The 27,517-nt window shown below is 43.6% G+C and overlaps 2 protein-coding genes across 9 annotated transcripts in view; one reads left to right on the forward strand and one right to left on the reverse strand.

Annotated features, from left to right (window-relative positions):
* Positions 1-27,517, forward strand: part of mppe1 (metallophosphoesterase 1) — a 134,498-nt gene that overhangs the window by 95,223 nt on the left and 11,758 nt on the right. For 3 of the 6 annotated variants that reach the window (XM_081352690.1, XM_081352689.1, XM_081352686.1), the window contains one exon: positions 23,470-24,613. The exons of the other annotated variants lie outside the window; for them this stretch is intronic. In XM_081352690.1, the coding sequence (XP_081208816.1) occupies positions 23,470-23,652 (183 nt within the window). In that variant the 3' untranslated portion in view covers positions 23,653-24,613. Of the gene's footprint in view, positions 1-23,469; positions 24,614-27,517 lie in introns of those variants that run through there. 6 annotated transcript variants of the gene reach the window in all.
* Positions 24,711-27,517, reverse strand: part of gnal (guanine nucleotide binding protein (G protein), alpha activating activity polypeptide, olfactory type) — a 244,444-nt gene continuing 241,637 nt past the window's right edge. For all 3 annotated transcript variants that reach the window (XM_081352695.1, XM_081352696.1, XM_081352697.1), the window contains 2 exons: positions 27,328-27,395; positions 24,711-27,142 (listed from right to left, as the gene is read on the reverse strand). In XM_081352695.1, the coding sequence (XP_081208821.1) occupies positions 26,996-27,142; positions 27,328-27,395 (215 nt within the window). In that variant the 3' untranslated portion in view covers positions 24,711-26,995. The remainder of the gene's footprint in view (positions 27,143-27,327; positions 27,396-27,517) is intronic.

Here is a 27,517-nt window from a genome sequence, read left to right on the forward strand (position 1 = left end):
TTTCCAACAATATATAATATAATGAACACCAGGTTTGTTGTGCCTTGTAGGCATAGGCTATGCGCAGTGCTGCATAAAATAATAATAACAATAACCTATAGCAGCCTATAAATCTTCCAAAAGATTTCAGTAACAACTAAGCTAGAGAAAAATATATTGATTATCATATGTTACTTCAAATGTTTTCATTCGTTATGATATGAAATGAGATAATAGTAAAAACATGAAGCCGTTTGGTGCGTTTTGCTTTTCAAAAGCGATCGCGTTCCAAAATATGATACATTCAAACGCGATCGCGCTCCAAAATATGAAACATTATGGTTACCATATACATATCTACGTTTGAGCAGATATCCACAAACACAGTAACAGTAAACACGGGTCTAAATATTATAATATTCACCATATATCTAGCAACAGTTCAACTGCAATGTGAAGTTTATGCAACAATAACAAACTAATAATTAAGAATTTCTTACCTTACATCTTTCTTGTCTTCAAATCGCATTCTTCTTCTTCTGAAGTAAATCCAATGTAAGCTCAGGCGCGTCTTCCAAACTCGACAAAAAGCAGAGACTAGTGAAGTTTGGTGCTTTGTTGTTGAGGTAACGAGCACGTTCGCATTCCATGTGGAGATTTGCATGTGAATCTCTTTTGCGCTCGTGGGCGTGGTCAAATTAAAAATAATTAGGAAGCGTTTGAGAAGCTGGACATCTTGCTGGTTTTATACAAATTACTTAAACAGAGAATATTTGTTTTCAGTTTGAATCCGATCATTTAAAAGTACACACTTAAATGTTTATAAAGGTATATGGCTCATAAATGAGTTACAAGTATTCGCTGAGTTTTGTTTCAGTTTATAGACGTGCTCAAGAAAAAAAAGTTCACCGCGACGGAGAGGCAGAAAGCACACCCTGTTTATTTTCTTTATTTTACAAAAGCACAATGTTTTGATTTGATTGTAAGTGGACACATACAATAGTAGAAATATCACAGATTCTTTTTTCATATTTCTTTTTTCTGTATGACCATAAATGACGGAGTAATTTAAGTTTACGTTGCTGCTCTGTGAAAAAAATCCAGCAAAACGCGCCGGCGCGTTTGCCGACCTCAGAGGGTTAAAATCTGTTTCTGCCTTACCTGTTGTCTCTGTCTCGACCACGTGACCATATTTATAACAGCAATAAAACCAACTTATCTGATCGTGGTCATGGTAACTAAGACCTTCTTGCCCTTGTTGGGGGATGGGACCACAGATCCCAGAGTCAGTTTAAAATTATTTGTTAAACTATAACAAATACTTGTGTCTGATTTGTCACAGTGGTTACACTAGTTAAATGTGTACATGTTTATGTAAAATAACACTCTAACTAATGTAAGAATGAATCACTTACTCATCAGAAATGATATTGTGATATCGTCCGCTGAATCAAGGCCGTGTATTAGATTGTGTTCTTCTGAGATAAAATCAAGGCTAATTCCTTTTTTCAAACTTGCACAAAATGTAACCTGACGAAGCTTGATGCTTTGTTTATCGAGGTGAGGTGATTATTACAGTATGAATAGTCTGCGCTGTGCGGGGGTTTAGTCACACGCAGACTATTCATACTACATACATACAATCTTTCCCGTCTGAGCTCTGTAATGTAGTCGCATTACAGAGCTCAGACGGGAAAGATTGTACCTTTCGTTGGTTTCATACGGATTACACAAACTGAGAATATTAGTTTTCGATTTGACTTCATTTAAATGTAGACATTTCAAGCTTTCTATAGACATGTTTTTCATGTCTGTGTGGCAAGTATTTGCTGAGTTTGGTTCATTTTTGTGACACATTTCAGAAAGAAGTTCATGGAGAATGGGACAGAAGAAAGCGCTGTTTGTTTTCTTTATTTTACAAAAGCACAACGTCTTTTTGTTATTGTGAGTGCAGACAAATAAAAGTAGATATTACTCTTATCTGTAAGACCAAAAATGACCCTTTACATTTTCGAATGATGCGTTACTCAAATGATCTCTGCTGTTATCATTTAAAAAGGCAAGTGATTGCACCTTTGCTGACCCGAAAGAGTTAATGGGTGGTCTCCAAAAAAAAAAAAAAGGAGAGACTGTTTAGGAAAGGCCAGTAAGCAGAGGAAGTTAACCTGCGGGCCATCCATCCTTGCTATCAGCACATTATTGCTTAAAAAAAGCCATAGCAGTACTTGGAGTACTTTTATTCAGACAAGGTTGATCTGTTCTCCCCCGTGACAATAAGGTCTTTAAGTGGAACCAAAGCTCCCCTGTGGCTTCCTTGGAGGTAGAGTCTGGGTAAAATGCATTACTGGGCACACTGTGTTTCCCTGCTTTCCTTCTCCCTCTTTAGAGTAGGAGTAAAGATATAGGCTCCCCTTGGAGGAGTGGCAACATCGAAGGTTGTATGATGAAAGTCTAATTATTGAGAATTTAGCGCCTTGCATGCTCCCTTTATTTTGGTATGTCTCATGTTAAGGTACCACTAAGGGTTTAGTAAGGGAAACTAAAGTATGACAGATCTTTGTATCCCCTATTTAGTTTTTCTCCTCATCAAAGGTGATTGAATTTTGAAGCTAGGTCTTGCTACCTTTTTGTTGGTGCTGCGTCAAAGAACGCGACACCCATTGATCAATGTCAAAGAACCTGACTGGCAGAGGTAGTTTGAGACTAAAATAGTATCCCTCCTTGTTATTTGCACTCTATAAATTATATGAGTGAATAGAGTCTTTATGGATCCTGGAGAAATATCTTTGCGAGCAGGGCATGAACACACTTCCCTAATTGCTCTAGGGTATTTAAGTAGAGATGAAGCTTCCCTGCAGTTTCAAAATCTTGGCAATTATACTGTGCCGTTCTCATATTTGCATCCCTCCTTATGAGGTTAAGAGCTGCATTCTCCCCCTGGAGGTAGTGGTATTAGCAAAGGTCACAGTTGATATTTTAGGCCTGAAATATAGAAATATAGGCCTGCACGATTTTGGGAATAAATTTTAGATTTTTCTGGTTAAAATTGCTTTTTAAAATTCACAGAATACACACACACACACACACAAATGTTTCCAACAATATATAATATAATGAACACCAGGTTTGTTGTGCCTTGTAGGCATAGGCTATGCGCAGTGCTGCATAAAATAATAATAACAATAACCTATAGCAGCCTATAAATCTTCCAAAAGATTTCAGTAACAACTAAGCTAGAGAAAAATATATTGATTATCATATGTTACTTCAAATGTTTTCATTCGTTATGATATGAAATGAGATAATAGTAAAAACATGAAGCCGTTTGGTGCGTTTTGCTTTTCAAAAGCGATCGCGTTCCAAAATATGATACATTCAAACGCGATCGCGCTCCAAAATATGAAACATTATGGTTACCATATACATATCTACGTTTGAGCAGATATCCACAAACACAGTAACAGTAAACACGGGTCTAAATATTATAATATTCACCATATATCTAGCAACAGTTCAACTGCAATGTGAAGTTTATGCAACAATAACAAACTAATAATTAAGAATTTCTTACCTTACATCTTTCTTGTCTTCAAATCGCATTCTTCTTCTTCTGAAGTAAATCCAATGTAAGCTCAGGCGCGTCTTCCAAACTCGACAAAAAGCAGAGACTAGTGAAGTTTGGTGCTTTGTTGTTGAGGTAACGAGCACGTTCGCATTCCATGTGGAGATTTGCATGTGAATCTCTTTTGCGCTCGTGGGCGTGGTCAAATTAAAAATAATTAGGAAGCGTTTGAGAAGCTGGACATCTTGCTGGTTTTATACAAATTACTTAAACAGAGAATATTTGTTTTCAGTTTGAATCCGATCATTTAAAAGTACACACTTAAATGTTTATAAAGGTATATGGCTCATAAATGAGTTACAAGTATTCGCTGAGTTTTGTTTCAGTTTATAGACGTGCTCAAGAAAAAAAAGTTCACCGCGACGGAGAGGCAGAAAGCACACCCTGTTTATTTTCTTTATTTTACAAAAGCACAATGTTTTGATTTGATTGTAAGTGGACACATACAATAGTAGAAATATCACAGATTGAACACACTTCCCTAATTGCTCTAGGGTATTTAAGTAGAGATGAAGCTTCCCTGCAGTTTCAAAATCTTGGCAATTATACTGTGCCGTTCTCATATTTGCATCCCTCCTTATGAGGTTAAGAGCTGCATTCTCCCCCTGGAGGTAGTGGTATTAGCAAAGGTCACAGTTGATATTTTCCCTTTGGTTGGTTCTCCATTAGGGCTTTTGTCAAGGTAAAAGAAGCTGACATAGCTTAGCCATTTTTTCCCCTAAAGCTCTGCTCTTGGGGCCTTATAAGGCAATGCCTGTCCCGCAAGGGTGGGGGGAAGGTTGTAAAGGCTGGGACTTCCCTTGCTATAGATCATAGAAGCTTGGGTATCTTCTAATATTGGAAGATTTTGGCCTAGGGACTGGTGCCATTATACAGTCTATTTAAGTCATCTGGATGCACTCTGAACTATTTGCAATTATTAAATAATCCGTAGAGTCAAATTATGCTATGCCCACTATGTTTGTGCATATTGTACAGCTTTGTTAGGCTGACATTCCCGCAGCTTGGATTAGTGGGTATTGGTTCCCCATAGTGGTGCTGCATCTCATTTCCCTTCTCAGGTAACCAGGGTTCCCTTTCGTAGTCACTCCGAGTTACGTCGGATGACGACGAATGGGGTTTCGCTTAGAAAGCCTATCATCTTCGAGTATATAAAACGAGCCAATGGCAATGAAATGCCATGGGTCTGCGGAATTTGCATAGCGTAACTCCACCCCACCCTGGGGGTATATAAGGAAGTGCGCTGGCAACATGCAGATATGTTTTTGCTTCAGAGCCAAGTTGATTCTTCACTCCACAGCCAAAGACGAGCCTCTCTCCAAGTGTTGGTGTGACAGTGAGTTCCAGCGAGTGCACATTCCCTGCTTATCTGTGCAGTGATTTGCCAGAGTGTGTGTGTTCATCTCCCTGGTCGCTTCAGCATTTGTGAAGAAATCTCCTTTCACAAAAGAGCATTGCACGCGGCACGTCTTTTTAAAGATGCCTCGCCCGTGCATTTCTGGTTGCGGTCTATATGTGTCTGACTCTGATGGGCACAATTGCTGTCTTGTGTGTCTGGGTGTCGAGCACGCTAAGGCAGCGTTTGTGGATGAGTCATGTTCCCATTGCGGGAACATGCCCATCGCACGGTTGCGGTCTAGACTCAACGACCTTCGTGGTAGAGTCCCCTCACCCGCACCCCGATCTACGTGCTCCACGAGAGCTGGTACTTCGGCTGGCGGCCAGGGTGACCTGAGGGTTACGGTGTGGAACAAAGCGCAGACTATTCCACGCTCCACACCGTCCTCTAGCGCCGTGCAACCCGCGAGTGTTCTGAATGAGCCTGCAGTACAGTCCACTGACTTGCCGCAGGTCTCATTCGGCGCTCCAGAGGAAGACCGTATGTCGATTGCTGCATCACAAGGTGGGCAGGAGTCCTTGGGAAGTGACGATTCGGCTGTGCTGCCATCCTCGGGTCTTCCAGCATTGCCCGAGTCTGATCCCGAGCTGACGGCCATGCTTTCCCGGGCAGCCGCGGCCATTGGTCTAGAGTGGTCCCCGCCACCTGGTCCAGTGCGCTCACGGCTGGACGATTGGTTTTTGGGAGCGGCCGCTGACCCTCGTCGCCGCCCAACCCCAATGCCTTTCTTCCCGGATGTGCATGAGGAGGTCACGAGGTCCTGGAAGGCACCATTGTCTTCCCGTGATCGCTCGGCGACCTCCTCCGCCTTGCCTTCTCTCGATCAGGCGGCTGCCAAAGGGTACACTGGGGTTCCCCAGGTTGAACGCTCTGTTGCGATGCAACTGTGTCCTCAGAGTGCTTCTTCCCGTGGCGACCCAAAGCACCCCTCCAAGGCCTGTAGGTTCTCCTCCACTCTTGTGGCAAAGGCCTACAGAGCTGCGGGGCAGGCAGCCTCCTCGCTGCATGCCATGGCGACACTGCAGGTCTACCAGGCCCAGTTGTTACGTGACATGCACGAGGGGAGGACTGACCCAGCACTCTTTGACGAGTTGCGTGCCGCCACCGACCTCGCTCTCCGGGCGACGAAGGTGACTGCACGCTCGCTGGGTCAGGTGATGTCCACTTGTGTGGTCCAGGAACGACACCTGTGGCTTAACCTGGCCGAGCGGACCCGGTTCCTCGACACCCCCATATCCCAGGCTGGCCTCTTCGGCGGTACAGTCGAGGACTTTGCCCAGCAGTTCTCGACTGCCCAGAAGCAGACTGAGGCTCTAAAACATGTCCTGCCCCGGCGGCCCGCTGCTTCGGCAGCGCAGTCGTCGGCACAGGTGCCTCAGCCTGCTCGCCGCAGAGGGCGCCCTCCTGTGGTTCCCGCCCCTCCCGATCGGCCCATCTGCTTCCGGGTCGCGTCGTGGAGGAAGCCGCAGGAAGGCGCCACAACCCTCTCCCGCCCCGCTAAACGCCAGGCCAAGCGGCGCTCCTGAGACGGGCTGCTCAGAGATGGTATTGAGTTCTTTTCAGGAGACGGTAGCAGGGCTGCTCCTTGTAGCAGAGAATCCTTGGTTGTCCCACTCCCGCTGCTCGTCCCACGATGGGCAGCACCCTAATGTGGTTAAAGAAAGAACTCACTCTCCCATCTCTGAGCACACAGAGTTCTCGGATGACAGTGCGCACCGCTCACGAGCCTCGCCACTCTCGTCCCCCTTTGTCGCCAGATCCCTGCCAGAGCACGCCCCCGTGGGACGCTGGTCCTCCCCTGGCCTCCTCTGGCAGGACGCAGCTAATGACCGTGCCCCCGCACCGGGCCGCTATGCCACCCACGCCTGGGCCGGTCATTCTGCCTCGCTGCACCACCGAGGGTACGTCTGTGGTCCGTATGACCCCGCTGGTTCAGTTTCTGGGAGCCTGGTTAGAGCTTCCCGGTCTGTCCCGCTGGGTCGCGAGGATCATCAGGCTCGGCTACGCGATTCAGTTCGCGCGGTCTCCTCCCCGCTTCAGGGGAGTCCGCTTCACTATGGTCGGTGGCAATGCCCCTGTTATGAGAGCGGAGGTCGCCACCCTACTGGCGAAGGGTGCGATCGAGACTGTCCCTCCAGCCGAAAATGAAGTCCGGCTTCTACAGCCCTTACTTCATTGTACCGAAGAAATCCGGTGGATTACGACCTATCCTGGACCTGCGCGTCCTGAACCGCTCCCTTCACAGGCTGCCGTTCAAGATGCTCACGGCCAAACGCCTTTTCGAATGCGTACGGCCACAGGATTGGTTTGCAGCGATCGTACTGAAGGACGCCTACTTCCATGTCTCCATTCTTCCTCGACACAGACCGTTTCTTCGGTTTGTTTATGAGGGGCAGGCATACCAGTACGCGGTTCTCCCTTTCGGGCTAGCCCTGTCTCCTCGCGTCTTCACGAAGGTCGTCAAGGCAGCTCTTGTTCCCCTACGCGAACACGGGGTTCGCATCCTGAACTATCTCGACGACTGGCTGATCCTAGCTCACTCTCGAGACCAGGTTTGTGAACACAGGGACCTTGTGCTCCAGCACCTAGCTCGTCTGGGCCTTCGGGTCAATTGGGAGAAGAGCAAACTCTGCCCAGTGCAGAGGATCTCTTTTCTTGGTATGGAAATCGACTCGGTCGCCATTCTACGGGCCGGAGTTCCCTTAGAACGAGCTTACAGGCATGTTGTTGTATCAACAGATGCCTCCGCCACGGGTTGGGGTGCCATGTGCAATGGACATGCTGCCGCGGGCTCCTGGACAGGACCCCAGTGCCTTTGGCATGTCAATTGCCTCGAGTTGCTGGCTGTACGTCTTGCCCTGCACCGCTTTCGTGCGTTGCTCAGGGGTCAACACGTACTAGTCCGATCAGACAATACAGCCACAGTAGCGTACATCAACCGTCAAGGTGGTCTACGCTCCCGCCGTATGTCGCAACTCGCCCATCACCTCATCATATGGAGTCAGAAGCATCTGAGGTCGCTTTGAGCCATTTATATCCCGGGAGACCTGAACCAGGCGGCCGACGAGCTGTCTCGGCTTCGGCCTCTCGCTGGAGAATGGAGACTCCATCCCCAGTCGGTTCAGCTGATTTGGGATCAGTTCGGGGACGCACAGGTAGATCTGTTTGCCTCCCACGACTCGTCCCACTGCGACCTGTTTTATTCCCTGACCGAGGGCACGCTCGGCACGGATGCACTGGCGCACAGCTGGCCGCGGGGCCTTCGCAAGTATGCGTTTCCCCCAGTGAGCCTTCTTGCGCAAACTTTGCACAAGATCTGGCAGGACAAGGAACAGGTAATATTGGTTGCCCCGTATTGGCACAACCGCTCTTGGTTCCCAGAACTAGTACTCCTCGCGACAGCACCTCCCTGGCCAATTCCTCTGAGGAAGGACCTGCTTTCTCAGGGACGGGGCACCTTATGGCACCCTCGGCCCGATCTTTGGAACCTCCACGTGTGGCTCCTGGACGGGACGAGGTAGGTTTGAGTACCCTATCACCAGCGGTGGTGGCTACCATCACTTCCGCTAGAGCATCGTCCACGAGACATGCCTATGCGTTGAAGTGGAACCTCTTCGTCAACTGGTGTTCTTCTAAACATCTAGAACCCACGAAATGAACCTGCAAGCGCTGCCCTTGGAGGAGGCAGACCCAGCCTTGGCACTGCTCTGTCCAGTACGCGCCCTTCGTGCTTATGTTGACAGAACGCAGTGTTTCAGGACCTCAGACCAGCTCTTTGTCTGTCATGGTGGGAAGCTGAAGGGAAAGGCTCTCTCCAAGCAAAGGTTGTCTCACTGGATAGTGGACGCCATTGCTTTGGCTTACCAGCAGCAAGGTCGACCATGCCCCCTTGGTGTGACGGCCCACTCCACTGGGAGTGTGGCATCCTCTAGGGCTCTAGCGCATGGCGCCTCGCTAACAAACATCTGCAGAGCTGCAGGCTAGGCGACACCTAACATATTCGCGAGATTCTACAATCTCCGAGTAGAGCCAGTTTCTTCTCATGTACTCGCTTCAACTAGCCGGAGCTAGATTCTGCTCAGGTGTCTTCGCTTGCTCGCCATTCCTCTCCTCGGACAGGATACGTGCGATATTCCTCAGGTGAGCCTCATAAGCCCCGAGTCTCCTCCAGCACTGACGACGTCAACGCCAGAGTTATGCCACCGGCAGCTTTCGCGCTTGGCTAGGTGCCTCCATGTGCATGGTTCCCCCTCCGGGCGACCCCCACATGTGTATTTCCACTGTAAGCCTCTCTGAGCATGTGTCTTTCCCTTGGCAAGCCACCTTGCTGGACACCCCAGTGATTCTCCATATGCAGCCCTTAGCAGGTCATATGTGTATTCCAAGTCCCCCCCTTCGGGTTGGGCATAATTGCATATTTCCACTGAGATATGCTTCCCAGTGTACCTTGGTATTCCTGTGTTAAGTAGGACTCCTTCGTCCGTGCCAGTCTCACGACAGGGAGCTCAGACTTACGCAGGGCACTGGAAGACAGTCGAGAGGTGGCGTGATTACACTGGGAACCCCATTCGTCTCCATCCGACGTAACTCGGAGTGACTACGAAAGGGAACGTTTCGGTTACGTATGTAACCCTCGTTCCCTGAGTAGGGAACGGAGACGTTACATCTCCCTGCCACTTCCACTGTACCGCTGGAACGCCTGAGTTCAGTCTCGGCTCCTCAGCGAAGACATATCTGCATGTTGCCAGCGCACTTCCTTATATACCCCCAGGGTGGGGCGGAGTTACGCTATGCAAATTCCGCAGACCCATGGCATTTCATTGCCATCGGCTCGTTTTATTTACTCGAAGATGATAGGCTTTCTAAGCGAAACCCCATTCGTCGTCATCCGACGTAACGTCTCCGTTCCCTACTCAGGGAACGAGGGTTACATACGTAACCGAGACGTTACATACGTAACCTAGAACATTCCCTTTGAAGTGGAACTTCGCCGCAGAGTCTCGTTGCCATGTCTTGGGCTTTCCTGCATGTCCTGTAATACATGTCATCAACAAAAGAGTTGATGACATGTATTACAGGTGCCCTTTTGTACCTACTTGAGATGTCATGGACTGTCGTCAGCCAACAAATTTGCTTCATACCGATGACATTCCCCATAGTGTCAATATCAGACACCATGGATGCATACGTAATAAAATTCCATATAAAACCATAATTTACAGACAGAGCATTATGGAATCATTTACTTACGATTTGTGATGTGAATCCATGTATCATTCGTTCAGTAGTTTTATTTGTTTTATTTTATTAAATAGTTTTATTTTAATGTATTATCATTAGTTTTTAGAAAAGTAGAAAAATGTGAAAACGGCTCCTTGTTAGTTCCCCCCCCCCCCTTTTTTTTTCCAAAAAACGAAAAAAAAAAGAATTCAGCTCGATTTTTCATTTTTTTATTCAGGGGTAGAAAAATTAATAAACAGTTTGAATATTCAATCTCTGCACATGGGTGGAAATGAAATGCACATGGGTGGAAATAGGGTTGGGCGATATGGGCAAAAAAAAAAAAAAATCAGTCGATATCGATAATTATCACGATAAATGTCAAATCTTTATTTCTTTCAAGTTTAAAGGCAGATTTTTGCCCCTAAGTGAAAGTTGTAGAAACCAGAGCGTTAATTGTGGTTTTAAACTACTCTTTATTGTCAGAACATATCATGACAAACACTTGCCAAACAGGTGAACATTTCACAAATCTGAGGTATAACATTCAAACATTTGTAATTTTTCCTTAACAAAATAAATATCTTAATAGAAAAAAAATATTTCTTAGTTTCTGCATGTGCTTGTTTGTTTTGCCTGACTTTGATGGCACGTATCTTCAGCACAGTTTGCATTGCAGGCTGCAATATTAATATTACATGTTTTGTCTCGAAACGCATATTTGACAGTGAGTTGACAGTAGTATTAGCTTGAGTTAGGATGCAGATTTACTATGTTAAATTTATGTTCATTAACAAAAACAGAAACATTTGTTAAAAAAATGTAACAACCTTATTTTTATTTGGTAAAATGTAATTCTGACTGTTTGAGTTTTATTAAAATTAACCATTGGTCATCCAGTATCATGCATTTAGATCATGATAACCACAGATAAAACCAGGCATAGCCTATAGCACCTCACTACCATGGCAAAATGTAACTTTATGGTTTCTATGGTATTTGTATGAAAAACAGTAGCCTAAATACTGTAATTATATTCCATTAGTCCTTTAGTCCCGCCCCTCCTCCACTGTGACTGGACGGTTGGGTAAAAAGTGACAGTGATGAGCGCTGTGTTTTACCCATAGTTGAACATTCTTCAACTCTCGGTGACCTGTAAAAAACGCTGAATGCTCAGTGCTTCAGCATGAAAAAAACGCTCAGCGCCTTGTTACGCTCATGGCATTTTAAAAACGCGGCGCTCCCATTGAAAACAATTGAAAAAAATACGCCAGCCGAGGGAAAAACGCTTTGGTGGACACGCCGCCTACACACACACACCGGTCCACTATCTTTGTGGGGACTCTCCATAGACGTAATGTTTTTTTATACTGTACAAACTGTATATTCTGTCCCCTTACACGAACCCGACCCCTAAACCTACACACACACACACACACACTAACCCGACCCCTAAACCTACCTATCACACAACTTTCTGCATTTTTTCATTTTCAAAAAAAAAAAAACCTCATTTTGTATGATTTATAAGCTTTTGTACCTCAATTTAGTCCCCACAGTGACACGAGTCCCCATGAGTGTGTGTGTGCATTCAGGTTTAAGGGGTCACCGGGATAGAAAAACATGTACACACTCACACACACTGCATAGATACTTCATTATTTAATCACACTGGCTTCACAGCAGGTTTTGTTGACTGTAGTCAGATTATTATCTTTTTTTTTTTTTTTATCAGTGGTCACTGCTACATTTACAGCTGAAAAATATAAATTAGGCATGTTTAACAAGATTTAATATGAATTAGTTTGTCTGAATTTTTTATAGTTTTTTCTTGTATACTTTTAAGGTCCATTTATTTGGTGCTTAGTTCCATCTCAAACCATTATTTTATTTTTATTATTAAGATGTCGGCACAAGAGTTAACTGTATTCTGGGCAAACATTAAACTTCGCTGAAATTAAGCATCTCGCTTTGGTCTACACTGGAAGTGTTCTGTTTGCTCTGCTAAACTATAATTACTAAAACTAAAACTGAAACTAAATAAAATAAAAATTAAATAGAAATGTGTTTGCAAAATAAAAACTAAACTAAAACTAACAAAACCATTAATGAAACTAACTAAAACTAAACTGAAATTTAAAGCAAAATTGAAAACGATATTAAAATAAAAACTAATTTAAAAAAGCAAAACTATAAGCAGCTTGCGCTGCAGGCCTGTGTGCGAGTGTGCAGCAGCTTGCGCCGCGCACAAGGCAGTGTATTCTTTTCAGATATCAATTATAATCAATTTGAATAAAACTCAAAAGACCTACATTATGAACCTCAGAAGAGTATGTATGTATTTTAAAATCTCTTTTGTACTCCGGGTGTCAGACAGTCAGAATTACAGTTCTTTTGTGAATGTTAATGTAGGCCTAAAATATTTAATTTACAACTAATTTAATAATTTGTATCTACATTTAAAAAAAATTTTTTTTTAATTTTTTTAATTTTTTTTTTTTTACTACCAAGGTAGGCTATGACAGCTGTCATAGTCAAGTCAAGTCATCTTCATTTATATAGCGCTTTTAACAATGTAGATTGTTTCAAAGCAGCTTTACAGAGATAAACGTATAATTTAAGGTAACAGAGATTGTTTTGGCTTTATAGTAATTCTTTAATTAAGTTATTTTCCAGCTAAAGTTAGTTTTGATTGATTCGCTTCCGTTGCAACGATCATTTGTTATTAAATTAGGGGCCGCTGAGACGACATCGTTCTCTCTACACAGATTTTAAATGCGAACCTGTGATAAACGCTGATGGCGTTCACATGCGCATTAAGAATTGGTTCTATAGTTATGTGCGTTTGAATATATGTGCGCAGGTTTGTAATTCCCTACAAACCAAGCCTAAACAAAGTACTGGTATAAATTTTGATACAGAATTTTATTTTATTTTGTCACTTCGGGGTAGGTACTCGAAACGAATTTTCCCAACAATGCTTTATCTGTAGAGTGGTAAAGGGATCCTCCATAGGGAGAGACTAGTTGGCACTTCAGCGCGTTGTCATCGGGTCCAGGCGAAGGTCCTTCGTCAGATCTGGATATGGCCTGGATCCGGCAGGCTGCGGGAAAACCTCTGGAAAAAATAAAGACACTAAAATTAGCGTAGATCATGGGCGTAGATTACGCGGGGGACGCGGGGGACGTGTCCCCCCCACTTTTTATAAAATGTAAATTCGTCCCCCGCACTTTTTCATAGGGAAAGTGTGTCCACGACAACCTGAGGTTTTCGCGGGTTTGTATAGCCTACCTCGAGATTTAAAATCCAAAGAGTCAAGGATAGTCTATCTACATACGTGACTTTCACATTTCCATGGTAATCAGTCACTCGCGCATCACGACACGCCTATCCGCGGCCAATCCATTTTTTTTCATAGAGGTCGTCGCAATGAGTTCAAAACGGCAAAACAACTCTTCACTCCTTTTTCACGAAAAAGTCAAGCACTGTAAGTAAGTTGTCATGTGTTCGTATCCGAATAGGGCTTGGGCGTCGTGACGTCATACTTGGCGTGGCGGCCATGTTGATGGCCTCGCGAATGTAAACATACAGCAAGTCAACGGGGAGAAGCAGAGTTGGGAGAAAGAAAAAAGATGTTAAAATCCCGAAAAGGATGTGGAATTTACGGGGATACGTTAAATAGGGAAGCAAGGGACCAGTATGTGGACAAAATCGGCAAAAAAAAGTGTAGTTATTAGCTGTCAACCCTCCCGTTTTTTCCGGGTTTATCACGTATTTGAGCTCTTTTCCCGCTGTCTTCCCGTTTTAGTATTTACCTATAAAATATCCCGAAAAATTACAATTTCAACATTCATCTTTCTGTTGCTATACCTCTGCAAAACTGCAGCATTAACTATGCGAGTTGTGAAGCTAGGTCTAACGTGACTTTGCATACAGATTGGCATGAAATCGTGCTCTCACAACAACCACGCTGTTATCTAAAAAAAGGCCAATATCACGTTAAGGTTGCCTTCAAGTAAGCAAAACGATGCTTTGAAAACATCTGTTTTTCTGGAAGGGCAAGGGGGTAGCAACAGGACAACAGTACAGAGACTGACAGGTCCGATGGAAGGGCTAACATTAATGTTATGATAGTAAGTTATTAAAATACGGGATATTTTACAGGAAAATTTGTCCACATAACTTACTGGTCCCTGGTTTCCCTATTTAACGTATCCCCGTAAATTCCACATCCTTTTCGGGATTTTAACATCTTTTTTCTTTCTCCCAACTCTGCTTCTCCCCGTTGACTTGCTGTATGTTTACATTCGCGAGGCCATCAACATGGCCGCCACGCCAAGTATGACGTCACGACGCCCAAGCCCTATTGGGTTGCACAATGATGAATAACTCTTGTCTATTTCTCTTGTTGAATAATTAACAAGTTTACTACTAAAAATATTCACTACCCGCGAAACGTGCACTTATTGTCAATCTTTTTTTATTCGTAATGTCTTTTATTTTCACAGATGTTATCAAAGCTCTTCAAATTAGAATGAACATGGTGATTGTTAATGCTGAAATTGTATTTTCATGCATTAACAGCCTGCTTGAATCAGGCAGCGTTGTAACACATGATGACAAACTTTAAGTTCTCTTGAAAAGGCCTAACCAGAAAGTTTGAAGTAGTTTTAAAAGCTTGAAGTTTGAAGGTTTTCAATTGGAAAGTTTTAGTTTAGTAAGACAGACAGACAGACAGACAGACAGATAGATAGATAGATAGATAGATAGATAGATAGATAGATAGATAGATAGATAGATAGATAGATAGATAGATAGATAGATAGATAGATAGATAGATAGATAGTAGGCCTATTATATTAATAATATTAATAATAAATAGGGAAATAACAGATAGCCTAATGCAAGGATGATTCTGATTTGATTTAATTTAATTTAATTTAATGTTAAGTGGTGATTGATTGCCTGTAGTTGATAATACACTGACGGTAACAAAGTTTCGCTGTTTAAGTTTGAAATGAAAGATGGAGCATAGGCTACATTTATTAAAATTAAGGAAAAAATGCCCTTTATAAAGGTAAAAAATGTATTCTGATAAGAGTGTTTTCCAACAGTGATGTAATGAAACATTGACAATTTAAGTTTGAAGGGAGCCTCTGTTTAGTCTTTAGGAAATGTAATTTTGCCAAAAGAAGAACTTTTATTTTAAATAAATGTTATTTTTAAAGCAGCCAGTGTGACATTTTACCATATTATCATGCTTAACACTGAGAATTTGAATAATTGTAATTGTGATGATCAAATATCATAGGTTAGGGCGGTTGGCGGGTGAATTATTTATTTTTAACAGCAGATTTGGGTGACTCAAAGTGCACCAGATTAATGAATTTATCTTTAAAATGTAAAAAAATTCTTCCGGGGGGGGCATGCCCCCGGACCCCCCTAGAGGTACCGAGCTACACCCACAAACACAGTAGGCTATATAATGGTCTATGAAAAATACAAATTTTATTATCTTATTATTAAAATGCATGATTAGGATTTTACCACCTCCGAGTTTGGAGCCAGGAAAAACCCTGCATGTGCGATATAAAGTACTGAACATCTTTCTTTCTTTCTTTCTTTCTGTTTTATTGCTTTAAAAATAAATAGCATATTAAGCCAATTAAGCAAAAACCTGTCAACAAAAGTCTGAAAAAAAACTGGTATTACACTTGACATTCTGTCCCCCTCACTTTTGAAATGATGGCTACGCCCCTGGCGTAGATGCCATTCTTCTTATGATGTAACGAATTTATGTCTACACAGAAGAAAGCCTTATCTAGGCTGTGCTCCAGTACGGTTTGTGTCAAGCCATTTATTAGTATGGTTGTTTGATGAGAAAAATATGAATTGTAGTTGCAATAACCGCATTAAGAATCGGTACAGCTATTCTGCTGCATGGAACTGAGGAACAACTGATGATGATATGGTTTGATCTTCGGCTGATCAATCAGAGGACGGGCGTTTCATTCCCGCCCACGGGCAGAGATCAAATGAAGAGTTTGGTTGCAAAACGCGATAAACGCCATTTTTTGACATTTGGATTTTATTATTGAAAATCACTGTTCAGATGTACCTTAATCTATGTGTGAATTGCTGCCATTAATAAGATTTAAAAATTTACATTTTAAGCCTACTACAAAATGTATTTTTTCACAAAACGCGATATCCGCCAGCCCAGTTTCTTTACAAAGTGCGATATAACGGTTAGGCTATAGAACGTTCAGGATGCTGCGCGAGCTCAGGATGTCACGCAGGGACGAGGAGAGAGTCACCGCCGGTGAAGTGCTCCGAGTTTGCTCAGTGATTTAACGATAATATCAAAACAAAAAACATATATTTTTAAAAAGAGGATTCAATAGGCAAACTATAAAACGTTTACCATTTAATTGTTTATACTGTAGGCGAGCTGTCAGTCACGTAGGCTACGTCACACACACACACACACACACACACACACACACACACACACACACACACACACACACACAAAACATTGATTCGCTAGCTTTTCTTAATGGTATTACAGTAGTAGAATATAGCCTAAGGTGGATATATAGCGTTTTGCAAAAAAAAAAAAAAAAAAAAAAAAATTATGTTGTGTATGTTCTGGCCAAAACTAACTCAGAATCTTATTATTATTAATCAATATTTGTATATACTATTCCATATATTTATGATGTATTGTTTTTTTAACAAATTTAAGATGTTTGACAATGTTAAGATAAATATGTTGCATTTTGGCATGGTTTTTGACTTATGAACTATTTATGAACATAAAATTAAATAAAAAATATCCTGGATTTGAAGAATATTGTGTCCCTGCCCTTCACTGAGCTCAAGTAATAGTTTAATGTACAAAAAATTGTGAATGAACTTGACTGTTGATGTCTTAAATAATAATGTCAAATAACCAACATTTCTCAAAATGGATATATCTCGTTTTGCAACAAAACTCTTCAAATATTCAAACTGTTTATTACACCACAGTTTTTTTTTACACCTGTATGAAAAATGAAAAATCTTAATAAGATAATACTGGCTTAATTATTGTTTTTCTAATATTTTTTTTTAAACAAAAAAGGAGCCGTTTTCTCATTTTTCTACTTTCGATATTAAATAAAAAAAACGTAATCGGTTACTAACGTAACCTCGGTTCTCTCTAGAAGAGGGAACGAGTACTGCGTAGTAGCTACGCTATGGGGAAACACTCTTTTCCTCGAGATACTGAAGCCAAAAAATTATCCTTAATTTTTGTATTAATGTAAAACGTGTTGCGGCAGCACGCAGACATGGGCGAGACAGCTCGCGCGCCCATTGGCTGCTCTGCTGCAACTGCAGCAGCCTATCGAGAGAGGCCCCTTGTGACGATTGAACCAATGAGGGCGCTTCGCGCCCACTACGTCACGTCCCGCCGAAACGGGTGGGGCCTTGGGCTATAAATATAGCCTCGGTAGGCTGGTTTAGCTGGTTTTTCATCGCCGAAGCGAACCAGAGTTTGATGCATGCACGGCAGGATACACAGTACTCGTTCCCTCTTCTAGAGAGAACCGAGGTTACGTTAGTAACCAAGTACGTTCTCTTATGAGAGGTTCTCTCGTACTGCGTAGTAGTTACGCTATGGGGAACACAATGCAAAACGCCGTGTGTGCTGAAATCCCACACTAAAGTCCCACGGGTAGGTGCCCGGGGCTCATACAGTGCATAATCATCAGAGACTCACAGAGAGTCCGGAAAAGAGAGGCTGATAGCATCATTCCCTAAATATAGTGCTCTATAGGGAGCAGGTTATATGAAGTGTTCCATACAGCCAGGGTCAACTCAGCCTGGGCTGATATAATATCAGGGGGGACTTACACACTGCCCACAGAAAATATAGTCGCTCAGTGAACGACGCTGTAACAGTTTCAGTATTCTGAGCCGGTAGTGACGGGCAGATAATACTGGTTTATTAGACCGAGAGCAGTTTGGCCTGCAAAGCGGGAACTTCTAGGTTGTAGAACCTTATAAATGTAGACGGGGAGGCCCAGCCTGCCGCCATACAGATATCTTGTAAAGCAATTCCACTAGACCAAGCCCATGACGAGGCCATGCCTCTCGTGGAGTGCGCTTTGACACCTAATGGGCATTGTAAGCCCTTTGATGCATAAGCCAGCGCTATAGCATCAACTATTCATCTGGATAGGCTCTGTTTCGACGCGGCCAGTCCCTTAGAGCGTCCGCTGAACAAAACAAAGAGCTGCTCCGTCTGTCTAAAGACAGCTGAGCGAGACACATAAGCTCTTAATGCCCTGATTGGGCAAAGGCAGCTTGTGTCCCCCTCCTCGTCAGAGACCGGTAGGGCTGACAGGGAAATGATCTGCGCCCTAAACGGGGTGTTGAGGGATTTAGGAACGTACCCGTGCCTCGGTTTGAGTATGACTCTAGAGTCGTTAGGCCCAAACTCCATACACGTCACACTCACTGAGAGCGCCTGCAAGTCCCCTATGCGCTTCACTGAAGCGAGAGCCAGAAGAAACACTGTTTTGAAAGACAAATGTTTCAGGTCTATCGACTGAATAGGCTCGAATGGGGCGCCTTTCATGGCCTCTAGGACCGTGGAAAGGTCCCAAATGGGGACTGAGGGGGGTCTGGGAGGATTCATTCTCTTAGCTCCTCGAAGGAAGCGAATGATCAAATCGTTCCTTCCCAGTGACTGACCCAGCGTCGGCTCAGCAAACGCTGCTATGGCCGCCACATAAACTTTGAGCGTGGATGGGGCTCTGCCCTTATCCAGTAGCTCTTGTAGGAAGGAAAGAACCTCCGACACTCCACAGTGTGAGGGTGATATGTCACTAGCTGCACACCAGTTAGAGAACACTGACCATTTCGAGGCGTAGAGCCGCCTTGTAGACGGGGCTCTGGCCTGTGTGATTGTGTTTAACACTCCCTCTGGGAGTTTAACGGGTACCCGTTGATGATCCACGCGTGCAGGGACCAGAGCTCCGGGTAAGGATGCCAGATCGTGCCATTGGCCTGCGAGAGGAGATCTCTCCTCACTGGTATCGGCCATGGGGCGGTATTTGTCAACCGCATCAGAACCGGGAACCATGCTTGGTTCGTCCAAAATGGGGCCACGAGTAGTACTGAGCATCCATTCTCCCTGATTCGCTCTAATACCTGTGGTAAGAGCGCGACGGGGGGAAACGCATAGAGCGGGTAGCGGGGCCAGTCGTGGGCCAGCGCATCCCTGCTCTTGGAAAAAAACTCCGGACAATGAGCGTTTTCTTGAGACGCAAATAGGTCTACTTTCGCTTTGCCGAATGTTTTCCACAGCAGTTGGACTGTCTGCGGATGTAGGGACCATTCCCCTGCCGGAACGTTGTTCCTTGACAGTCTGTCTGGTCCTACGTTCAAAAGACCCGGCACGTGTGCGGCTTTCAGCGAGCGCAAATTGTGCTGAGCCCACTTCAGGAGGCGTTCCGTCAGCCTGTGAAGGGCTCTGAATCTGACGCCTCCTTGGCGATTTATATAAGCCACCACTGACATGTTGTCCGAGTGGACCAGAACGTGGTGATCTTTTATCTGGGGATAAAAACGTCTGAGCGCGTTGATGACTGCCAGCATTTCCAGGCAGTTTATGTGCAGAAGCTTTTCCCGTTCTGACCACTGGCCAAAGAACGGTCTGTCCTCGAGCAGCGCTCCCCATCCCGAGGTTGAGGCGTCCGTGGACACTACCTTCACGCTCGAGGAAATCCCCAGGTTTACACCTGACCGGTACCAATCGGTCACCTTCCAAGGTTTCAGCGCTAAAACGCATTCGTGATCGACCTTGAGGCGAAAGAGACCGTGGGTCCATGCTCTGCGCGGTACACGCGCTTTCAGCCAGAACTGCAGCGGGCGCATGCGAAGCAGACCCAGCTGAAGCACTGATGTGCCGACTTTCACCGACTTGTTTACTGCAAAATACGCTGGAACAGTCGCAATTACTGGAACTGAGCGAGCGGGGATTTTCGGTGGGAGTCCGGCCGCAGCGGGACTCGAACACCGTCGTTTTCCTAGGCTGGCTAGGAAGACTTTGAGGCCTCGGGCTTCAACTCAATCTTCGGCCGGGGCCGCGTTGAGGGGGGCGGCGGCTGGTAGAGCGAGAGCGAGGACCCTGGCCCTGGGTTTGACGGCGCTGTGGAGCGGCTGCAGCGGGCTGGGGTTGCGGCTGAGAGCTGCGAGCAGACGGCTTTTTAGGGCGACCTGCTACGGAGCTGGAGCGCTTTGGCAGAAAATGCTTCATGGCCTGCGATGTTTTCTGCACTTCTGCAAATCTGTCTGCGAAGTCTTTGACAGACGATCCGAATAGGCCGGCGGGAGAGACGGGGGCGTCGAGGAACGCAGAGCGCTCTGAGTCCGACATCTCCGAGAGCGTGATCCAGAGGTGTCTCTCAGCCACGGTGAGAGAGGCCATGCTCCGCCCTATGGCCTGTGCAGCGGATTTGGTGGCGGATTTCTCAAATCTGGCAGGCTGACAGCTTCCGGGCCCTCCTCGTCCATTTTGCGGAGAAGGTTGGCCTGGAATATCTGCAAGATGGCCATGGAGTGAAGTGCAGAGACTGCCTGTCCGGCGGCGGTGTAAGCGCGACCGTGCAGGGATGACGTCATGCGGCAGGCTTTAGAAGGTAGCGCCGTCTTAGCGCGCCGTCCAGCGGAGGGCGGGCAAAGATGGGCGGCTACAGCCTCCTCCACGGGGGGAAGAGAGTGGTACCCCTTGTCCTTAGCACCGTCAACCACGGAGAATGCTGCAGACACGGGGGTACGCACTCTGGCTGAAAAGGGGGCGCCCCAGGACTTAACGACTTCCTCGTGAAGCTCAGGAAGGAAAGGCGCTGGTCTAGAGGTCGGTGAAACACGGTCCCCTTGAAGGAAACAGCCGTCGAGACGGTTGTGTGCAGGCTGCTGGGGCGTCGTCCAATCGAGGCCGAGGCTCTGAACGGCCTGCTCGAGCAGACGCATGAGCTCTGCCTCAATGCTGGCCCTTTTCCCCGATGGCCGGTGAGAGGAGGGTGCGAGATCCGCAGAGCTCGACCAGTCCTCACTACCCGACGCTAGGAGAGAGCAGCTGTCATCCTCCACAGACGCAGCTTCCTCGAAGTCTCCCGTGGCGGAAGCGGCGGCAGATGGCGGCCGCTGTCCGGCGGTGAGGGACTCGACGGAAGCAGGCGAAGCTGGAGGGCGCGCCGGCGAGCATTCGGGGAATGGAGGGGGTTCCGAGACCCGTTGGGTACGGCGCTTCTTACGGCGCGGCACCGCAGCGGGCGAAGGTGCAGCCTCGTTGAAGAATGCCATGCGAGTCCGCAGAGTCACCATGGGCATTAGCTCGCAGTTAGGGCAGCCGCCATCAGCGAGCGCGAGAGCTGCGTGATCCTCACCCAGGCAGGAAACACAGATGGGATGGTGGTCCCCGTCGCTGAGTGGAGCTCGGCATGAGCCACAGGATGAATGAGGCATCTTGAAAAAGATGCTCGGCTCTTTTAGGAAGATAGTGTGTGTCGCGGCGGCGAACACACACAGCAATAAAAGGATATGTACGCCGGATAGCGTGAGCAGGAACGGCGACTGAAGGCGGCGAGATGTCGACCAGCAGCTTCAGATGAGGGCTCGTCCCGCAGAAGGCTTTTTCAACGGCGCGGCTTCTTCCTCTCGGGATCCAGCGATGCGTGAGCTTCGCTGAAGAGATGAAAAATCAGCTAAACCAGCCTTCCGAGGCTATATTTATAGCCCAAGGCCCCACCCGTTTCGGCGGGACGTCACGTAGTCATTGGTTCAATCGTCACGAGGGGCCTCTCTCGATAGGCTGCTGCAGTTGCCGCAGAGCAGCCAATGGGCGTGCGAGCTGTCTCGCCCATGTCTGCGTGCTGCCGCAACGCGTTTTACATTAATACAAAAATTAAGGATCATTTTTTGGCTTCAGTATCTCGAGGAAAAGAGTGTTTCCCCATAGCGTAGCTACTACGCAGTGCGAGAGAACCTCTCGTAAGAGAACAACTGAACGAATGATAGACAGATTGATGCGGCTGCTTTCAGATCCAATACAGTTGGATGCTTCATCTCTCTTCAAAAGTTTCTTTGCAATTTCACTGTGCCTCGTTTACAAAACAACATGCTCAGAAGAAACATGTAATACTCCGACGCAATCCGGGACACCATTAAAATAAACCGTTCTTATGCTGAGATCCTTCTGAAGTTTGTACAGAGACGCAAAAGAGCTGTTAAAACTGGACACATCAAAGTTAATGTTATTTCATATTTGTCTTGTCAACAGACTGAAGTGTGTGAATTATGTCAGAAACTGAATGGGCATCTGTATCTACACTGTATCCAGTGTCGACGGCATCAATGATTATAATGGGTTATATTTGCTTTTGACAAAATGCTCACATCCGTTGTAGACACATGTCAGCCGTTAAGCGACTGTATGGCAGTGGGTGGGGCATATTCTGTGCTGATGTATCAGTATCTGTGCTGATGTATCAGTATCTGTGCTGATTCGTCAGTGCCTTGCTCTGAAGGCAGTCATATGCAAATTTATTTGCCCATGTGACGTCACAAATCCTGCAATATCCAAATAATCTGTTTGTAGAGCTTGATTAAATAAAAGCTTTGTTTATAATGAGGAGAATGTTTTAAGCTATGAAACTTAAAAGATGACTTTATGGTACAAAGACCTCTTATATGTCAAATATCAAGGCAAATTTGATTGCTTATGTCATGACTAAGTATTTTAATCTAGTGTAAACAAAATGTCCTCTTGTGTTTAACTGGTTTAAGATCCTTTACTGACCCCACTGCAGTAAGGCAAATATACAGAAAGTATGATTGTATGAAATGGTTGTTTTTCAGTAGTGTTCTATTTTAAAAAAAAAATCTGTGTAATTTTCCTGCAATAAAAAAAAAAAAAAAAAAAAAAAAAAAAACAGTACTCATACATGTTGACACAATGTGAATAAGTGTATATAATAGCAGGTTTGAGCTGCTGTCACAGTTTTTTTACTGATGTATGCAAGGTCGTCAGCTTTCACACAACCTGAAAGGTGATGTAATATGTAATATGTATATGTTTACTATAAGCTGCAAGAGAAAAATACTTAGAGAGTTTCAGGAATTAAAGCCCAAAAATATAAGGAACTTTAACTGATATTTAACTAAATGTTGTTGTATATTCTGTCACTTCCTGTAGGGAATATTCTCCAGGTCCAACTTCAGGTTGTCAAAGTGTTTTTTGCCAGAGGAGAGGAGCGTGTTAGCGCTTTACTGCATCAGCTGTCTGATCATTGCACTGATTACACTCATCCATCTAAAGATGTTCAGAAGATCACTGCACTTGACAAACAGCTTTCTAGCAAAGTACAAGACTTTGTAACATGCACAAGACAGCTTTGTGGCACTGAATTGTATCAGAAGAACAGTTCATGTTCACAGATGTTGCAATGTTGAGTATCATTGAGTTTCCTGGTTTGGATGTGCTCAGTGTCTTTTCTTTCTAATTTAAAATATTAAATATTTTTTTTGATGCACAATTAAAACTCTGAAGTAATATGTTTTGTTGTTGTTGTTGTTTCTACTTTGCATTGGTCCAAATGAAGTTACACTGTCAAAACTCTTCATAGTCAGCGAAACAGAAGTCTACAACACTGCGGTCAATTTTCCATGTTCACACAAAAATGCATTCAATGACCACATCTCCAAAAATCCATGAACGCTTTTGTCATTCATACTCCACCACCTGTAAAATACTTAACATTTGCACCACGTTTCAAATGCTTATAAACTGCTTTCCAAACTATTAAAAACACATAAAATTCTGTATAAAAAATAACATTTGTGCATTTCTACAGTAATTATATTGCAGAACATTTACAATATTCCAAAGACGGCTAATTGTAATTTCAGCTAAAAAAACTACACAGGTGTCAGATTTTCAGTGTGGTTTTTTTTGTTTGTTTTTTTTTTTTACAGCAAGAGAGTGGACCAGAACCTTGAATCATTATACTGTGCATTTAAAAAAATAAATATTTTCAGCCCTGGTTTCAGGATTTGTTGTTGTTGTTTGTACTATATGCCAAACACATGCAAAATGTGTTATTTATATTCTAATATGGCACTAATTTATGTGAAAAATCATTTAATAAACTTTAAAAGTTCATGTAATGCTCTGTTGTTAGTGATGCTGTTTTTTTTATGTCAGTGTAAATTTGTCGAACAAGCTGTGTTTTGGTGGTTTGAGCAAGTTTTGGAAGTAAGATTAAATGCAGACTGTATGTAGAGCTTTGAAACAATGGCTTCAGTATTAGATGATTAGCAACTGGAAAAGAAAATACAGATTTTAGAAAAAAAAAAAAATTGCTACAGCCAACTTTTCAAGTGGTGATTATCACACGTTACTCAATTCAAAGGCAAACTCGGATTTCTTTTAGAGGTATTTTATTTGCAAAATTACATTTCTTCCCACATCTCCATTTTAAACAAAGACCAAGGTCTTCTAATGTGCCTCGTTATTAAAATAATCGTTAAGAAATGAAAAAGAATTGTTTTTATTATTATTTTGAATTTTTCTTTATTGTCACTCATAATTTAAATTTCTGAAATAAGAACATGTAAAAGCTGCAGAGTAAAGAGAATAAAGCCTATCTACCAGTGTTACAGCCATTCACAGCCTAAAGTTACGCCACACACTGTCCCTGTACTTCACCAGTTGAGAAGTGAACTGCAAGAGTACAGTCAAGGATCCAAATGAACAATTTATGGGGCATTTTGCATGTACTCAAGTGCTTATAGTGTTTTAAATATGAGTAATCTAGGCAGTCTCTCATGTTTAATATATTATAAATATTTCTCTCAAAAATTTAAATTGAATCTGCATGCTGTCTATTTATTTTTTGAATACACAAATTATATTTTTGGTGATTTGTCATGCATTTCTGTACATTTGACATACAAATGCTGAAAAATATTACAATTTTGGGGTGCACTATTGTACTTTGACTTATGATCACTGTTCCACTGGTGAGTGAGAGAGACCGTATGGGCCCACTCAAGCTGTGAGGTTTACACTATCAGTGCTCACATTCACAATGCCAGCGCAGTCAGCATGCGCTCAGGACGGCCAGTAAGGAATCGCTAGTCTTACTTCCTCATTCCTTCTATATTATGTTTGTATATGCATATCTATGCATACAACCTCACTAAACATTCATAAATATGTATACATATAGGCACACATATTATTATGAATAATTGTACATATATATTTATAGAATATATGTTTTCACGTTTTTATAAATGTATATGTACACATAGGGTGCAGATGTACAGTACAATGTGGTATAGTATCTGCATGTGTATGCGCACACGCATGCAATCACACATATCTACACGCTTTCACCGGCACGACCCTCCGTACAGTCTGCAATCTAACCGGCTTCTAAAAATGTGCCCTTCCTGAAACAACAGGACAATATATTGGAAATTTTGAAAAGATTTCCAATGTTTTAAAGCTGAGTCCGTTTGACGAAAACAGAAATTCAAAGAAAGACTTTTAAGACATATTGTATTTGCAGTTTCTGAACAAAGTGGTTAATTTTGCATATTGTATACAATATTTTTTGCCTAATTTTTTTTTCATTTTATAGTAAAAGACATTAAGTAGCTTTATAAACCAGAAAAAAACTCAGTCTACAGAGAGATTTCCCATCAGTACGCTGTGCTGCATGTAATATTTGACATCAAGCTGTACAGCGCTGTCCAATCACACATACTTCATCCTCATTTACAGGTACAGCCATACTCAAAGGCACAAAGAGCTTCTACAAGTCAAAGTTGTCTTTCTTGTTGAAGTTATACAAAATAACATTTTGAAGTCCTGTACAAGATTGAGTGACCTTGCACATGTTTTAGGATTAACAAAACAAACCCCCTGAAAATATATTGTTTATCTATATTTAGCACTACCTCCAAAATGGGGGCTGCCCATAGTAAAGGAGGCATCGTTTGGCCAGTGGCGGTTCTCCCAAGATGGACGCTTGCTGCCGCAAAAAATGCAAATCCCACAGGCCCCTGCTCCTACACTACGCTCTGTGCTCTGTAATTGGTTACAAACTCCTATCTAGCCCTGAAGTCCTTTCTGCACGCTTTGCAGAAAAAAGCAACAAAAAAGGCAATTAAAAATGAAACTAAACAAAAAAAAAATGGTAAAAAAAAAGGATAAATATAGAGGTGCTACATTGTGAATTTTGCCTCCTGCAAAATTAAACCCTTCATGTACCCCTTCACTCCTATGTCAAGTACTCCAATATCCCCTTCATTAGGTGGAGGGGAAAGGTCAAAGGTCAAACCACCTTGACACAGGTCACAGGTTACCACAGGTTTTCATTACATCAGCTGGTTTAATCATATCTAATCTAACCTCATCTAAAGCCAGACAATGCTGAAAAACAAAACAAAATATAAAGAAAGGAATGATCTGGGAGTGACACAGACACAAAATAGCACTAATTTCATCTTATACACACACATTCGTATCATTCTTCCCCCTCTCACTTCAGATCTCATATATAGACTAAAATAAATTAAAAAAAGGAAAGCAAAAAAGTGAAAAGCAGAAAAAGGAAAAAACATTACAACATTGTCACTCTTCAGTAGTTCAGCCCATGTGATGTGGGACTGGAGAAGTGTTGATTGGAGGAACAACCGATCCAGGCAGCCAATCACAAGAGTTCATACTGGCGGAGATGCATCCTCTGAATAATGTCACGACAGTCATTGAATACACGACGGATGTTTTCCGTGTCCACGGCACAGGTAAAGTGAGGATAGCAGTAGTGTTTGTCTGTGCCACTCGCTGTGCTGATTTTCTGTGGGTTCATGCAAACACACGTCATGTCAGGCAACAACTGATGTGTATGAGCTGTAGTATACTTTTTAACTTTATTGTTTAAAAGTTTACTACAGTTCGTACATATCTGTTATACCAACATTGATAGTGACTTAACATTATAGATAGTGAAAATAAAGAGACTAAAAACATAATTATTCATACCAAAAATTCATCTCGGATAAAAAACTTTGCCCTGGACACTTTCGGATCTTCTCCTGGGTCAGGTGTCGCTGTGCATATAAAGAAAACAAATTATTGTTTAATGCATGCAAGTCCATCGGAACAATTTGAAAAATCTCAGTCATAGGTGAGTTTCAAAGGGTTCATACACTTTTTCCAAAGTCAAATTAAA

The sequence above is a fragment of the Scardinius erythrophthalmus genome (assembly GCF_964197995.2).
Source record: "Scardinius erythrophthalmus genome assembly, chromosome: 22".
Lineage (NCBI taxonomy): Eukaryota > Metazoa > Chordata > Actinopteri > Cypriniformes > Leuciscidae > Scardinius > Scardinius erythrophthalmus.